The following is a 17,013-nucleotide window of genomic DNA, read 5'->3' on the forward strand; positions in this document are numbered from 1 at the left end:
AACTTCTTTTAGCAAGCTTAACTTCAAAAAAGTATTCAAAGTTATTATCTAAACATAAAATATCCATATCTTAAAAAAAAACTAAATAGAATTTTAAAAAACATAAACTAACGGTATTATAATAAAAAACTCATAAATTTTGAATCAATTGCATCAATAATTTTGGTTTCTAAATATACAAAATAAAAAAAATACAAAAAATAAAAGAAAAGGTTAATACCTAAATTGATACTTTTAAAAAAAAAAAAAGGAGCCTGAAATCCTTATTTAAATGATAATTCGATTTTAAGAAAAAAAAATACAAAATTCTAAGGTGAATGACTATTTTTATAATTAAGTTGTTAACCTAATAACGACATATCTAAATCTATAATATTTCTTTAAACATCGTCAAATCTATAATTTAGCACAAAAATTAACACTATTTCCCAGCCATTAACTTTCATGTTTCTTCTTTTTCGGTAGTTGTGTCATATTCTCGTTACTCCATTTTGTGTTTCTTTTTTTCATTGTATGTTTTGCTTATTGTGGTTATGTGTGGAGACAACTAACTGAGGAGCCAATAAAAACAATTCACGTAATGAAGATTGAAGAATATCTAAACCAAAGAAAACACTAAGTGAAATCATTAAAAAATTAAAATATTGATCCATATGAGTTCCTGTGAAAATTTAGCAATGTGTTTGGATTTATAATAGCTACAAAGTTTTCATATTCGAAAGTGAAATGAAAAGTTAATGTTATTTTTTATTGAAAGTAAACTTAACAACATTTAAAGTTATATTTGGTTCAAATAACATTTTCATAAAAAAAGAAAAAACTGAACTAAGTAGTAAACACCTCTACCTGTCATTATCAAAAAGTACAATGCTGTCATTGCCAACTGAACATTCTCAGTTGTCAAAAGTAACAGAATTTTGATCTATGAACATGCATTCAGGACTCATGCACAATTATGTTTCAATGGGAAAAAAGTTGTAATTTGACACTTATAAATACAGAATATATCGACTAAAGGAGAAAATAAAATTATAAATGTAAGAGTATACCATTTGCACTAAAGGAAATAAGCATGCGAAATACTTCATTCCTAACAAATATTTCATAATTACAATTTCTCAAGCAGCCTAAAGAATAAGTATATAATACAACAATCTCCAAATGAGGTTGATCTCTAAAGCCTTACAATATCTATTAATATTTATAGTAGACTTTAATTGCAGTTATCCTATATTATATTATTAATATAACAGTATTATATTACAAATACTGGATTTGGAGATTTTCCACTATAACCTCAAATGGCCAAGAGGTATCCATTCTCAACGCCAGAAAATCATCTAGTAGCTCTCACTCCATCAGCCTATAAATAGGAACAATTTGAAACACAACTTGAAACATTCGTCTTCAACGAAATTACTCATTTAACCACAACAAAATATTGGGGTTGGCTCAAAATATAAACTACCTTGTTCCAAAAGGATAATATGACAATCATGCATGTCTTGATGGATCCTCATGCAACTGTGTTGCTCTCACGTTAGGATCATCCTGCCACAATGAAGCAATTTATAGAAGTGCTCTTCAGAAAAAATATTAACTAAGAATGTTTGAATTACCATACTAACCCGAATGCTATATGTGAAGCCAGTTCGCAAAAAATCTAGTTGTGCCTGCATGTTTGAACCGTATAAGAATTCATCAAACATTATGAGGGAAAGAAAATTATCCTTGGCTTTTAGTAAACCATACCAGACCAGAAATGCCCTGATGTGCACCATAATAACCATCGTGACTGGTTGGTATTGAACTTATTGGTCCCTACACATGTAAACACAGTTTCTATATTATTATACACTAAAAAATATTTAACAAAAGATTATCACAAGTTCTTTTACGCACCAGCCCCTGAAGAGTCTGTTGATTCCCATAGTAATCATCACGTGTTGGTCCCATTAAGTTCAACTGCACCATCATGAAATAAAAAAATGTTATAAAGTTTAACTCATTAAATATATATTATTAAATATTAGAACTTTAGTATGTCGTATTCATACCATTCCTTGCACGCTCTGTTGTGTACCATAATAACCTTCAAGGGTTACTGCTGCTCTTGTGCTGAATTTTTCCTGCAAAAGAAGGTTCCTTTTAACTGAACTGCTGTGTAATTCAAGCAAGCTGACACATGTATTCATTAAAATAAGTTGAAATTCACATGTATTGTTTCATAACTTTTCATCTACATGTTTTTATCCCAAAGACTAAAAGATCAAACATTTTTAAGGGTTAACGAATTGTAGGAGAACAAACCATTTGTTGCAAGTTGTCTAGGGCACCAACTGTCATCACTTCTGCTTCAGAGTTCACCTGCAAGTCAAAGAGAAGGTCATATAGCAAAAACATGAAAGCGTAGAAGTCAAGTTCTTATAAACAGCAAACCTTTTTCTTTTTAGTTGGATTCTTCTTTTTGTTTGGCTTGCCTATATTTCTACTTTGTGTATCTTCTTCAGTGGAAAGCTGACCATGAGCCCCTGATGTACCAGCTTCTGTAGGACTCTTACTAGAATTGTTAACACTCACACAACTTTTTTGTGCTTCATGTAGTGCATGGAATGCAATACTATAACTCTCTTGGGACAATGATCCCTCTTCACTAAGCTTCAGTGCTCGCTGACATAAATCATTGTACCGTTGCACTCTAGTTAGCATGTGTTCAGATTCTTCTCCAATTATATTCCTGAGCTTTGCATCTCTTGTCCACCGTTTCAAAATATATTGAGGCGGGAACACTGACTGTCCAGAATATTGAAGAACAATCAATGCATGTCTACAAAGATAACCTCTGTATTCAAATAACCTACATATACAAGACAACTCGAACTTCACTTGATTCACCACAACAAAAAAGTCTTTACTTGTTTCCATGTCATGAACCCTGTGAACTGTGGTTGTATCATCCTGCCTGTCAGCTTTAGGATGACAGGCAACTGCACCTACAACCTCAGCTTGAATTTTCTTGAATACAGCATGAGTGAAAATCCCTGCAACACTCTTCTCCAAAGGTGAAGGAGTTTTTAAAGTTGCCAATTTATTCCAAGTATCAGAATCTGCTTTTGCTTCCTCTTCATACCTGTCTTGCAAGATTGATTCATACTGTTTGACAAAGTCTTGGACAGAGGTCTTCTTATGAACATATTTGTCAAAGAAGGAATTTACACTTTCAGATCGCTGGACAGTAGACATACCACCTAAGAAAACATCTTTCATGAATGTTGGTGCCCATAACTTTCGATCTTCATACAATGACTGCATGCATTCATCCTCTCGAAGTTCACACTTATCAACAATTTTCCACCATCTCTTCTCAAAATCATCACTGGTCAAGGACCTATAAATGCATTTTTCAAATTTTGCCATAAAATTCTCATGCTTTTTAATTACAGGAGCTAAATTTTCTGATACCTTCCCTAATACATGCCATAGGCAAATACAATGACTAGAATTAGGAAAGATGTCTGAAATAACTGACTTCAATGTCATGTCATGGTCAGTAATGATCACTTTTGGAACTTGACCACCAACTCCTTTCAGCCATGTCCGAAATAGCCAAGAAAAAGTGGCAGCACTTTCATCTGATATCAAGGCACATCCAAGTAATGTAAATTGGTAGTGCTGGTTCACTCCAACAAAAAGTGCAAGAGGCATTTTATATTTGTTTCTAACATACGTGGTGTCAAATGACACTACATCACAAAAGTTGATATAGTCATGCCTACTTTTAGCATCAATCCATAAAAGATTTTTCAGACGTTGATCTTCACCAAGATCTACTGCATAAAAGAAGTTAGAATTCATATTTTGCATCTGTATGAAAAAATCAAGCATGAGTTTAGCCTCCCCTGACTCCAGGCCCAAATTCCGACCTTTATCAAATGGATTCTTCTCATTCTTGAGACCAACCACAGTTTTGTATTCAGCAAACTGCCTAGCCATTGCAGCATACATTCTTCTTGTTTGTTCACTAACTGCTTGGGCTGGTAAAAGCTCATGATTATGCTCTTTCACAAAGCTATGTATAACCCATTTTCCATCTGACCTTCTTTTTACATGCATGCTTGCTTTACAATCAGTTTTAGAGCAAGATCTTCGACCTGTTGAATTTTCAGAATCTTGTTTGTTCTGTCGAGCGCGTGGTCGATTAAATGATTTGTCATACTCTCGTTTTGTTCCATATCTGGAGCAAGCAAACTTTGCATCTATAAATTCTCTTGATGTTTTTGAACGACGACTATTTTGTATTGCAGTGTTAAATCCCATTGACCGAGCATATTCTTGGTAAAAAGAATAAGCTTCCCCATGAGACTCAAATTCCATGCCAGAAAGTGGCTCAAGATTTGTATCTTCCTTAAACATTACAATATCAACTGTGGGTGAATTCAAATCTCCACCATTTAGAGCATGTACCTCAATACCAGCATCAACTATATTTCTGCCATCTATACCTCCATTATGCAATTTTTCTTCACTATCCAGCATGTTATCAATTGTAGTTGTTTCTTCATCCTCTTTATCATGTTCACCAGAAGGTAACCGGAGATCTATATCCATGACGAAAAAAGCTTTCGGCTCAGTGGTTTCAAGGGTACTGAAAAATATAAAGGAAAGGCATGTCAAACGATCAAGTAATTCACCTCATTAACTGCCTCCCTGTGTGATTATGCATTTTCTAGGAACAAAAGAAAGCTATATAGATCATGACAAGGAATTTTAACTAAAAAGGAAAACAATTTGTTAGTTTAAAGGCACAAGATAGTTAAATCATCTATAGAAGAATTGACAGCATAACCTTATTATAGGCAGAAACAGTCACAGATAATTATTATAGGCAGAAACAGTCACAGATAATAAGCATATGTACATATTTCGAAACATCAATGAGTAACCAACCAATGCTCCTAATTTAGGGGAAAGTTCCATGACAATTTATAGAGGCCCAAATTCTTTACATGATCTTGAGAAGAGAAAATGAAGGCTGCCACGGAAATTAAGTCATTTTCTCCGCAGAAATTCATATGCTGCACAAAGCAACGACTAAATAAATAGCAACCTGACTTGAATATGAGAAATGCTAGGAGAACGCTCTCTTTCATATCTGACGAGGCCCAGAGAATGAGTGGGCTTCCTCAACCTCTAGCCCACGAAGGTACCAAGCACAGTGGGGAAAAGTATACGTGAGAAAGAAGAATCCAAGGGCTGAGGTGGCAGGTAGTTAGAGGAGGGAGAAATCAGGAGGGGAATGGAGAGATTCTATTTGTATTCAGTTTTTGCTAAACGTTGGGGAGGACTGGGATTTTGGTTGACAGAGGAGAGGAACCGTTCGTGTTGCTCTAGAGAGGAGCGTAGCCCTGGGTGGGATTTGTTATCCTTCTATTTCATGTTTTTGTTGACAGAACAATACATACATCAGTGTTCATTTCATTCCTTTCTTTTTCTTATAAGCTTTTAAGGTGTGGGTCTGTATCAAAATCCCATCCAAATAGATAAACCAAATTATATCAATTGTTCTATGGTGTAAGTAGAGGTGAGGCTAGCAACAGCACCGACAGTGCCATGTCACCTAGATGTGCGAACAAGTGGTTTGACTTCCAATAAAGGGTTATAATGGGTATTTGGTAATCACATGATAAGAACTTGGGTATATAGAGTACCTAAGTCCCATATCAAGTAATGAGATGTTCGATGGGGTATGTAAGTGTTTGTTCTCCCCCCTTGCTATATATTGAGGGTGGATTCCTCTAGTGCTATGGTGGTTATCAAATTTGTATCAGAATTGAATTTCGATGCTTCAGAAATGGCTACCTACAGAGGGCGTTTAGCATTGATTAAGTTGAGTGAAGTGTCCATGGGTAAAGTGTCGTAAAGTGAAAGGAGTGTGTTATGTTGCATTTTTTTGTCATCAAAGTCTAGGATTTTTTAACCTCTTTTAGAACTCACAAACAGCTAAGTTTCACAACAGCCAAATTTAATTTTTGGGGTTTCTCTCGAAGACCAAGAAATCCTCTTTAAAGAACAAAGAATGGGCTATAAAAAGCTCATCATAGAAGTGTAAAGTCATTAAACTATTTTTCATTTACCCAAAAATCCCTCTAAAACCTCATAAGTTGAATGCGATAAAGAGGCAAAGAAGACTGTTATATACCATACAAAGGATTTACTATTGAAAACTTTGGGGTTTCTCTCCAACCAAGTTGATATTTGAAGCTTAGCCCTATTTACTCATATCAAAGCTTCAAAAATTAGTGGAACTAAAATGTTCCAAGCTAATAGGACAATGTCACGTTCACCGAAAGCAAAAATATCTACATTGTTGGAGATCTCACATCAACTAGAGATATGGTCAAATTATAGTGTATAAGTGAGTACAAAACTTACTTTACAAGTTGTTTTTGTGATGTAGGCTTCAAATCCACTTTCTAAGATGGTACATGAGCTTATTCTAATCCTATCGAGGTTTACTAGTCTATCATGTCACCCACTATGGGCCCCCCTTTATTCCCATGCTCAAGATATTGAGTCCTTTGGCATTAGGGGTGTGTTGAAGAACCATATTGACTAGAGCTAAAATCAAATTATAGTACATAAGTGGGTTCAAACTTCATCTTACAAGTCGGTTTTATGAGGTTGAATTACCTAAAATTCATTTTCTAAGAGTTACTAATATTCTTCTTATACAAATAACTTACTATTGCAATTTGAAAAAAATAATAATTTGAAAGTATGAAATTTCCCATATTAAAGGACCATATACAACTATGATCTATACAAACCACGTTATTTTTCCCATAATAGCATTCAGAAAAATAATGAAGCAGCCATAATCAGGTCCCTACAAAAACCAACTGAAATAGAATGGAAAAAGTGTATTTCCACTTCAACTCCCCATCCCTATGGAGTTTATCAAAGTGACACTCAACCCTGAAGTAGAACATAACTCCACCTCACTTGCCTATAATATTACTAGCAGTCAAACAAGAAGGCTACCATATAAAAAAAAGGCAGAAAACAACTAATATCCACATTAAAGGATTTGGTACAGGAACCAGAATTTTCAGACCCTTCACATCAATGACCTCCTCCGTTCCATCTGATCCTCTCTTACTGTGACTGTGCAATCATTTCCTTCAGACAAAAGGATATGATCACCAGAGTTTCTGAACACCTCCCTGTGAGAAACAAATCATCAGAGCACATAAGAGCAAAGAAATAACATATGAGTCTGAGTTATTGACTAATGTTGGCCTCAAGTTCCTCGTTCTGATATTTCTGGTGGAAATAATGCATACCTTCCAAGTAGATAGAAGTTGAAGCAGATTCAAGTAAAGCAACAAGCACTGACAGACAACAGGAAGGTTTTACAGAAAGACAAAATGCCCCTAAAGCTCCACAGCCAACTATTTCTATAAAATGCACAGCATACAAAAAACTCAAGGAAAGAAGCATATAAATCCAACTGTTCAATCCAAGCAAATAATTTGCTTCGACAAATCATTTTCCAAGCATAAAAGAAAAACTATAATCCTCCACCACCTACTTTCTCTTCCATCTCATTTCCACCCAATTTTCTTCCCATCCTTATCTTTCTTTACCATTACATCACTTGTTACATCCTCTTCCTACCTTTTCGCTTTTCTTGATATCTCTCCCATCTTTCCACCCCCATTCATTGAATTTCATAAAATAACCTAGAGCTCATAAAACAACCTAGAGATCAACATTAATGTAATGATATCAACCAAAAGATTAGGCTGTCACAATTTAATTCAAATTGCAAATTATTCTTTCCACTGTAATGTTATGAAATAACCATAACACCATAATGCTATAACAGGGTATTTTCGACCAACCCCCAATAGGCAATTTGTGGAGGTTGGCAGCACCGCTATGGCAGCACCAAAGGCTACAACGGTGTGTTTCTATTACATAGTTTTGGGATTCCGCACTCAGCAACTGTTCAACTTGTTCCAGTGGCGAAACATCACTTCAGAGCCCTCCAGAGGGTTTAACTCAACCTCAAGAAACATCAACATGAATAGAATGGTACACATCCGACAAAAATTGAAGCATTGCTCACGCAATTCAATCCAAATAGTTAACATCCTTTTCAAAGGTTGACCATACTTTAGAGAATCTCAAGAAGACTAAGTCTAACTAACCTCCAAAACCACTTACAATAACTAACAAATCTAAAATCATTTCAAATTCAACTTCATTCCACAAAATAAAAGAACCACAATATCAACACAATTCTGCCAAGCAGGGTTTTTAAGTCTAACCTCCAAAACCACAGTACCCTTCGTCTCTCATAGCACACAAGTCAAAAACACAAGTCAACAAACTTGAAATGCCAAACCACAAATGTTAACACTCCAACTCATTCTTTCATTCATCTACGTCACGACATTATTTTCTCTTTAATTTCACAGTTAAATTAATCAAACACAGTAAGTCTCTAAGTCACAGAGACAAACACTGGCACCTCGCCTAACAATTTTAGTACCTAACCAACTAGCACAAAAACACACAAAACTTCGAATTCCAATCCAAATTCCACTTCCTTGTGCACAATACTATCTCTCCATCTCTCGCGCACGCATACACACATAAGCACATAGTATTTGATTAATGATCGTCAATGAATGAATGAAGAAAATAAAAAAAAGGAGGAAATCATGGTGAGAGAGTACCTGAAAAGAGGGATTGACGATGGTTTTGACGATGATCGATGTGTGTTGAGAGTGAAGAGGAGAGATAGAGATGAAGAGAGAGAGAGAGAGAAGAAGAAGAAGAAGGTCACGCGAGGAGCATGAGCGAGTGGAGGAAGGAGGTTCCCCAAATGCGTGAAGCTTAGGGTTTCCGAAGCCACTCTGTTCTCTTCGTTTCCCAATCCGACTCTCCCAGACCCGAGCACGTGTCGCGTACCTTCTACTTACCACAACCTCTTAATGAATATTATTAATTATTAATACAAAATAAAATAGAAAATTAGCACTCCTAATAATGATTATTAAAATTAAAATTAATATATTAGTATTTATTGATGCTTTTTCCCGCTCAAGGTTTATTCCTTTTAAAACGAGTCAATAACAAGGCGCGTGCAAATTAAGCTCAGCTCACACAATAAATAATACAATATTAAACAATTTTCTTAAAAAATAATATGCATCAGTTAAAAAAATTTAAAAAAAAAATAGATGTTCAGAAGGATGAAAGGACAGAATAGAATTGGATTATTTTTTGTATAAAATAAATTACAGTGTCTCATAAATCTTTTTTCTCAAATTTTGTATTTTTGTTAAAAGCTTCTAAGAAAACTTCACTCACAATTTTGAAAACATTACACTAATACTTCTTATTTATTATATCAGTTATTTGTTTGATTACAAAATACCATAATGTGTGTTCTTATAAGAATTTAAATTATGGTAAAAAAAAACAAAACTGTGAATAATTCAAACAAATATTTTGATATGTGCTAATATAATTTACTTTTCTATATTAAAGTTGATTGTTCTGAAAAAGATTTCGAAGTTATACCGAATTTTCTAACTTTTATCATACTTATCTCAAAATTTATTTTAGCATTTACAATTTTTAATCACGTGAAATTGAATATACTCCTTAAAACTAACATATCTAATATTTAGTAAATTTATTGAAGTTATATTGTATATGATAAAAATAACATTAATATAGTTTTAGTATATGTACCATCATAACTTTGGAAAACGTTCAAGTGCTAATTAAGGAATCTTGGAATCATATAGATATTATTCGATCAAAATCAAATAAATAAGATAAAGCTCATAAATAAAATAAATAAATTATCTATAATATAAGATATTAAAAAAGACCATTCTGTTCTTAAAAGTTAATAATTTATTTGCAGATAAAAATAATATCATTTTTCTAATATTTTTTATCTTTAGATTCAAAGATATATATTTATTATTCAGTTTACAACCATACTATGTACCTATAAATTAAAGAATAGACAAAAGTCATAAACAATTTGAATGCTCGACTTTGAGACCACCAAAACTTTGAACAGTATGATTAATTTAATATTTATTAATGGTCGTGTTTATTAAATACAATATATAATCAACTTTTAGTGATATTATTATTTTCTTATATACAATATGATTTTATACTCATGATTAATTGTAAAATTATTATTTGAAGAAAATTTATTATTATAGAATATAATATTTAGTATATAAATATATGTGTACTTTATCTGTAAATTAAATTTTAATTATTATTGGTTCATAAAGATGGATACATATACATGTTGGTGCATATGTTTCCACTAGTCTTAAAATAATAATTATATAATAAAAATATACGTAGAAAATTGTTAGCTCTTAGTTTAATATAGTCTTTGTATGATTTTGGCAGTTTTTAACAACAAAAATGTAAAACAAATTTAACTTAACTGCAAATGTGATTTAGTATGTTTTGTTAAACATAAACGTTATGTATACTCTTTATCTTCTTCATAAGTTTTTGTTGGGGTAGATTCAAATAAGCATACTTTGATTAAAAGAAACAATAGAGATGAAAATCTTGTACATTTCATAATACACATCAAGCATATAAATGGTTATTTTAGGCTTATAAATACATGTTTCTTCCTTATATTAATAATAACTCATAATTATTTTTGTTAGCATCAAGATCTCTTGAAAAATGTGTTGAAAGTTGTCTCACACATTTTTTGAAAGGCCTTGTGCTTTGCTTTAAAAAGTGAAAACAAAAAAGCTATATGCCTATTCTAAAGATGTTGCCTGAGAAAACATGCATTTAATGTTTAGTCAAAAGCATTTAACTTTAGATCAAATTATGTAATGAACCTCCTTAGACGATTTAATGCATATAAGCCACCTAATGATTTTAATGATAATGTGAATTAACATTTCATATGATGATAACATGTGTGTTTTTGTAATTGAAGGATATTTTGATATGTTTCTATCTCTAATCAAACAACCATAAAGATATCATTTAACGCTTTTAGAGACGATGTCAGATATATTAAAATTAGTTCTAATAAAATCAATCAAATCAAACTGATAAATGCATTATAAACTAAGTTAAAATTAATCTCAAACGACTATTTTATTTATGAATAAATTGGTTGTATGAATCCAACGTGTCTATGATCAATTATTTAGGAAACAAATAATCTTATGTGTTCATGCTTAAGTATGATTAATTATACTTAAGTGTTATATTTGCATACATTATTCCAATTGTTTCCTTTATAAGACTTAAACATATGAATTTTGAGGAGATCAAATTAAATCATTCCAAAACAAGCATTCTCTATCATAAAGAGGAAATATACAACTTGAGATCTCAATACGAAAACTTTATATATCTAAGTCTACCTTATATAGAATCATCGGTCAAATTTTAAGAAGTTATATAAAGAGAACAAGTTGATTTTTTAGAACCTACATCAACAATACATATTTCTAGATCTTCTTGTATAATTTATTTTCTTTATGGCTTGTGAGAAAAATGTGTAAATGTTTCACATTGTGAAGCTTTCACAAGTGAGCTTAAATTGTATTCACAATGTGTACTCATTGTAACTTGGAGAGATTGATGTACTCATTATAATCGTTCGTTGATTAGTATAACTTGTTAAGTAGTGTGCTTAAAAAAGAATTAGACATAACTTATGAATTTGGGCAAACCAATATAAAATATTTTATATGTTTGATCTTTGTGAACTAGACGATCTAGTGTAGTGTTATATGAAAAAGAATCTAAAATTCTACTCAACCCTCTTATAGAGCCAATTGTTTTATCATTTTTGTGTGTTTTACAACTTCAAAATGTGGTCAAACGCAAGAAAAAGCATTAGCAAAAGAAAAACTTACAATTATGTCATAAAAACTCTAAAGAACTTGTAATGAATCTTATTTTCAAGCTCTATATAAAGAAGATTCTGGTGAAGAAGGAAGGCTGATGAAACTTTTACAATAAAAACATAAACAAACCCTTGTTTTCTTAAGCAATCCTTAATTTATACGTGAGGAAGAACATTATCTGTGTTCATGCCTATTTAGAAGAATCAAATTTATCTTGTATCCATCGTAAGACATAATAACCCTCTTTCTAGTGAGCATCCCACTAATATTTTAGATTACTTTCTTTTAAAACCTTTCAATTTTATCAAGGAGTGATTCTTGTTCAAAGAATACTTAGTTTTAGCCAAGAATGACTGTGTTTCAAACAATAGTTAATCTTAACTAGAAGTGGTTATGTTTTAAAAAATACTAAATCTTAGCCTGAAGTGGTTGTGTTTCTAAATAGTACTCAATCTTAGTCAAGAGTGGTTGTGTTTTAAAAAATACTCAATCTTAGGAAGATGTGATTGCATTCCGAACAATAATTAACGGGTTTAGCCAATTGATGTAGATCCATCTTACAATTTTAAATTAGTGCAAGGTTTTATGTCAAAGTTTCTCAAGAAAACTCTAAGAAGATTCTCATTGGACATTAAGATAATCAAATGGTTATCTAGATATGAAAGTTCACTTCAAGGAGATAAAAATAGAGGAAGAAAGGTTTCAATTGAAACAAAACAAGATAATAATAATGAACCTAAAAGGTGCGAAAGCATGAAAGTAATAACATAAAAAAATATGGAATAAAATAACAAAAAATGAAGAGAATAGAATGGGATGGGAAATGGAACGAGGCACACCACTTTGGGAACTAGGCCACCCAATACAATAGGTAGTTGTCATCACTTGAACCAAGGTTCAAGATAAGAGCAAGATTAAACACTCTCACAAGAGCAAAGCTCACAAATGAGAACAAATGTGTCTCTCAAATTCAATATTTATCAATCCTTTATATATGATATAGAGACTCCCTTAAATAGCCACGATTAAGGACCTCTTAACAAATATAAAATGTTAGGGTAACCTAGGTAGTCCATGCTCTCTTCCTTGCTCTCCAAGAGTGTCAAAACAATCTAGAAGGTTAACAAAAATCTCCCTTTCTCTCCAAAGCTCTCTCCCACATTTTTTACCATCTAGAAGGTCAACCAAGCTCCTTTCCACTTTAAATGAAACCCCACATGTTGGACCAAGCTCTAAGGCCCTTCTTAATCCATCTAGGTTCTCCCCTTATCAAACTAAGGGTGTCCAACAATAATCTTACAAAAAAAGAAGTAATTCATGAGTCTATAATTTATTATAAGATAAAAAGAAGAAAAACTAAACCAAATAAAAGAAAGAAGATGAAGAAACTTCCCCCTAAAGAAGCTTATTTTTCCTAAGTATGTGTCTCCATCCCTGGTTGGAGTTAGAGACTCATCATCAAGAGTGACTGTGTTCCAAATAATACATAGGTTTTAACCTGAAATAATTGTGTCCAAATAATACTTTAGTTGTTTTAGATAGGAGTGGATGAGATCTAAATAATACCTACTTATATAAGTAACATTAGTTTATTTAGTGGTACTCAATCAAATTGATTGATATATAAATGTATTTTGTTGTTTATAAACAAACTAGTATAGAAAAATTTAGAATAAATCTTTAATCCCTTTAAACCTTTTACATTGCATATTATTGATTTACATATAAACTAAAAAGAAGAGTTTTTGTGAAAACAAAATTTGACAAAAATGTGTTTGATTGTGTGTTTGTCAAACTTACTACAAGAAAAATCAAGATTATTTGTAGCCAAAATTCATAAAAAAAACGTTTGAAATTTGTAGATAAATTTAATAACACTCAATAGTTACAAATGTGTATATAATTACATACAATAAGGTTTGTATGTAATTACAAAATGGATCATGCAAATAATGACGTATAGAAGGAATTTCTATACAAATTACACGTGGATATTATCCTTAAGTAATTATGTACATATGAAATTTATATGTTATTATATACAATAGAAATATTATTTAGAGGTAAATCAACTTTCATATAACTTGAGATTATGTAAGACATTCTTCTTTAAAAAGTTACTTGACAAATCATTAATTCATTATACAAAATTTTATCATTTAAAAAATTACTTAACAAATCATTCATTCATCATACAAAATTTTATGAAAAATTTCCAAAAACACAATCTAACTCATTAATTGTGTTTTTTCATCTATTTTTCATAAGAAATGCAACAAATTTACCATTTAAGGCTATTAATGCAATTTTTTATAAATATATAAAGTAAAATGATTCTATAGTATAAAAGTTGTTTCAATAATGCTTTTGGATATCGTATGATTAAATATCGTATATTCATTAAACGTATTATTTTTAAATGTTTTAAATATTGCATATTTATCTTATATATTTATTTATTATATGTATAATTTTTATATGGTTATTAAAATTTATTATTAAAAATGAATTCATATATACATGTTAAAATGTTTTGTGAAAAAAAGTAATATAGTATCAAATTATATGTATTTTTTTATTTATTTGTAAACTTAATATATTTATTGTGTGTATAAACATTTTAAGAAAAAACATTTGAAAAAAAATACATAAATCATATCTATCAAGTGACTTTTATTTTTAATTATTGCAGTTTAAGATTTATTTAGATTTATTTAAAATTTAAGTCTACATATAAAAGCTAAATTAAGTGTACATTTAAAAACTATCTCCTTTTAATTGTAGGGTGAGTTCTTTTTGTAATTTTAAAATAATAATAATAATAATAATTAATATACGTCTACTACCTTTTCCGTATGTGTAATCTACGTATTTTAAAAATAAGCCGTTCCTACTTTTTTTTTAGTGATAAATTCTTTTTTATAATAAGTGGTTTTTTTAAATACTCATTTTGAAATACGTATTCTGAATGTATGCAAATTAACCCATTGTTATACAAAAATACATGTTTGAAAATAATCAAATTAAAAACATACATGGAAGCGTAGTTGAAAGAATATAAATAACTCACATAAATATATAAAAATTGTATTAAGCAAATTATTTTATTGACGGAATAATTTCTGTACTCACTCATTCTTGGGCCCAAGGGTCCGCACACTTGATAGACTAATTCCTAAGAAGATCGTCCACGAGAACAAAGCTCAACAAACACAATAATTTATCAAATCTTACAAAATTTCCTCAATCCCTTAAAAGGTGAAGATGTTAATACTCTTAATTTATTTAATATTTTATTTTAGAAGTTACACAAATATGACTTACTTTTTATTATTTGATCTTAAAAGAGAAAAAATATAAATCTTGTTATCATTAAATTATTCACAATATTTTTATGGATTTGAGTGACATTTTTGTGAATTTGCGGACTCATTTAATTATTTTTATTAAGTTTTCAGGAAGTTTTTTATTTTGAAAATCATTTGATTAACTGGTTGTAATTTATACTATTTAGATGGTTTGAAAGATAAAAAATTATAATAAATTTTAACAAAATATTTCATTCCCAACAAAGTGTTGCATCACAAACTCCTATACACACTATTAGAGAACATGTAAAATTAATAGGTAATTCTTCTACGAAGCATACAGAGAATGATATGTATCATATTCTTATTTTAAAATCTTTTTATATAACCACTATATTTGAGAGAAATAATTCTCATATACACGTGTTTTGACGATGTTGGTTAGATTAAGAAAAATATTAATGATGTAGCTTGTGAAAGTTTTGGTCTCATTATCGGTGACTTTTTCAAAGGTAATAGAGGTAAATATATTGGTAATATGTCTTTTTTTTATTCAAAATTATTTAAATGCTAGAATTAGTGGAGTTATTCTTGCTATTGAGCATTTTCAAGGGTTAACTTTAGTAGATGTATTTGGTTGGAAAGAGACTATGTATTGTTTATTTAAGATATATACACTGTATCAGTCTATAATTGAAACTTTCGATCAAAACTAATTCTTGATATATCTCTTTAAGATCTTCATGTATCTCTCAATTAGATACATCTATCTCAAGAAAATTGGCCAACATAATCAAATTTTTCTCACTAGACGAATTATCAAAAGAACCATAATACAAAAAATGAAGGTGGAAAATACATTTCCAATTGACACAATAGTTTGATGATCTCATTTGCCAAATCATCTAACACTCTGGATCAATAACTTTTTTGCAAATGACATTAAAAAACATACTCAAACATGTTAAAGTGTATCCAACAGAAGCAAGTAAGGCTAGAATAATTATTGGTAAAAGTTGTTGCATCAACACATGACAGTCGTGGGACTTTAAACCAACTAACTTTAAATCTTGCATAGAAATAAAACTACTAATATTTAAAGAATAACATAATGCTTAAACATTTACAATTTTTTTTCTTTTCTAGAAAGAGTGTGACAGGTTAGGGATAAGTAGGTGCGTCTTCTACATGATTGTGGATGTAACTCAAAACGAATGCACATGTCAACCAAATCTTGTCGTGTTTTTACTCCATCTTTTGTCTTTCCTTTTACGTATAGTAAAATCTCGATAACACTATCACATACATATTTTCCAACGTGCATCATGTTTATACAATGTCATATATTAAGTTTACATTAGTATGAAGGATTAAATAATATTGATCGTTTTTTCACAATGGTCTTATTCTTTTGATATTTTCTGAACATAATGTTAATGTTTTTCACCTGATTCTATACTTCTTCACCATTGCAGGGTCTTGACACAACTTCATCCTCAAGACTTTCATTAAAAGCTTTTTCCATTCTACAGTAAGGATGATTTTGATGAAAGAATCTTTTGTCTCGTGTACATATATAGTTTTTTGACCATGCTTCAATTGAATATAACTTATGTTTTCCTCACAAATGGACATGCAAAATAACCTTTAACACTGTACCACCCAAGTTTCCATATGTTGGAAAATAATTTATGGTGCAAAATAACATTGTACGCAAACCAAAAGTTTCTTGAGAATATGAATCGAACACATTGACGCCTTCTTTC

At 30.8% G+C, this 17,013-nt stretch overlaps 1 protein-coding gene across 4 annotated transcripts; it reads right to left on the reverse strand.

Moving 5' to 3' along the window:
* Positions 1 to 1,016: 1,016 nt before the first annotated feature.
* Positions 1,017 to 8,979, reverse strand: LOC108334000 (protein FAR-RED ELONGATED HYPOCOTYL 3). 4 transcript variants are annotated; one of them, XM_017569553.2, is made up of 10 exons: positions 8,745 to 8,979; positions 7,115 to 7,223; positions 2,440 to 4,645; positions 2,311 to 2,367; positions 2,058 to 2,129; positions 1,903 to 1,965; positions 1,753 to 1,821; positions 1,629 to 1,673; positions 1,469 to 1,551; positions 1,017 to 1,363 (listed from the first exon to the last, which is right to left on the reverse strand). In XM_017569553.2, exons 3-9 carry the CDS (start codon positions 4,606 to 4,608, stop codon positions 1,495 to 1,497), a joined length of 2,532 nt encoding a protein of 843 aa, XP_017425042.1. In that variant the 5' UTR covers positions 4,609 to 4,645; positions 7,115 to 7,223; positions 8,745 to 8,979; the 3' UTR covers positions 1,017 to 1,363; positions 1,469 to 1,494. The 4 variants fall into 4 exon arrangements, with proteins under 4 accessions (XP_017425042.1, XP_017425043.1, XP_052726784.1 ...); XM_017569554.2 differs by having other exon boundaries at positions 7,101 to 7,223; XM_052870824.1 differs by having other exon boundaries at positions 7,095 to 7,223.
* Positions 8,980 to 17,013: the final 8,034 nt, after the last annotated feature.

The sequence above is a fragment of the Vigna angularis genome, chromosome 11 (genome assembly GCF_016808095.1).
Source record: "Vigna angularis cultivar LongXiaoDou No.4 chromosome 11, ASM1680809v1, whole genome shotgun sequence".
In the NCBI taxonomy this organism is placed as follows: domain Eukaryota; kingdom Viridiplantae; phylum Streptophyta; class Magnoliopsida; order Fabales; family Fabaceae; genus Vigna; species Vigna angularis.

Bases quoted from the DNA above. Each gene is read 5' to 3' on its own strand.
- LOC108334000 (XM_017569555.2), bottom strand. From the start codon at position 4,608: ATGGATATAGATCTCCGGTTACCTTCTGGTGAACATGATAAAGAGGAT. The intron at 2,130-2,310 runs GTTTGTTCTCCT...CTTCTTTTGCAG, and splicing joins TAGACAACTTGCAACAAATG to GAAAAATTCAGCACAAGAGC. The intron at 1,552-1,628 runs GTTAGTATGGTA...TCATTGTGGCAG, and splicing joins GCTTCACATATAGCATTCGG to GATGATCCTAACGTGAGAGC.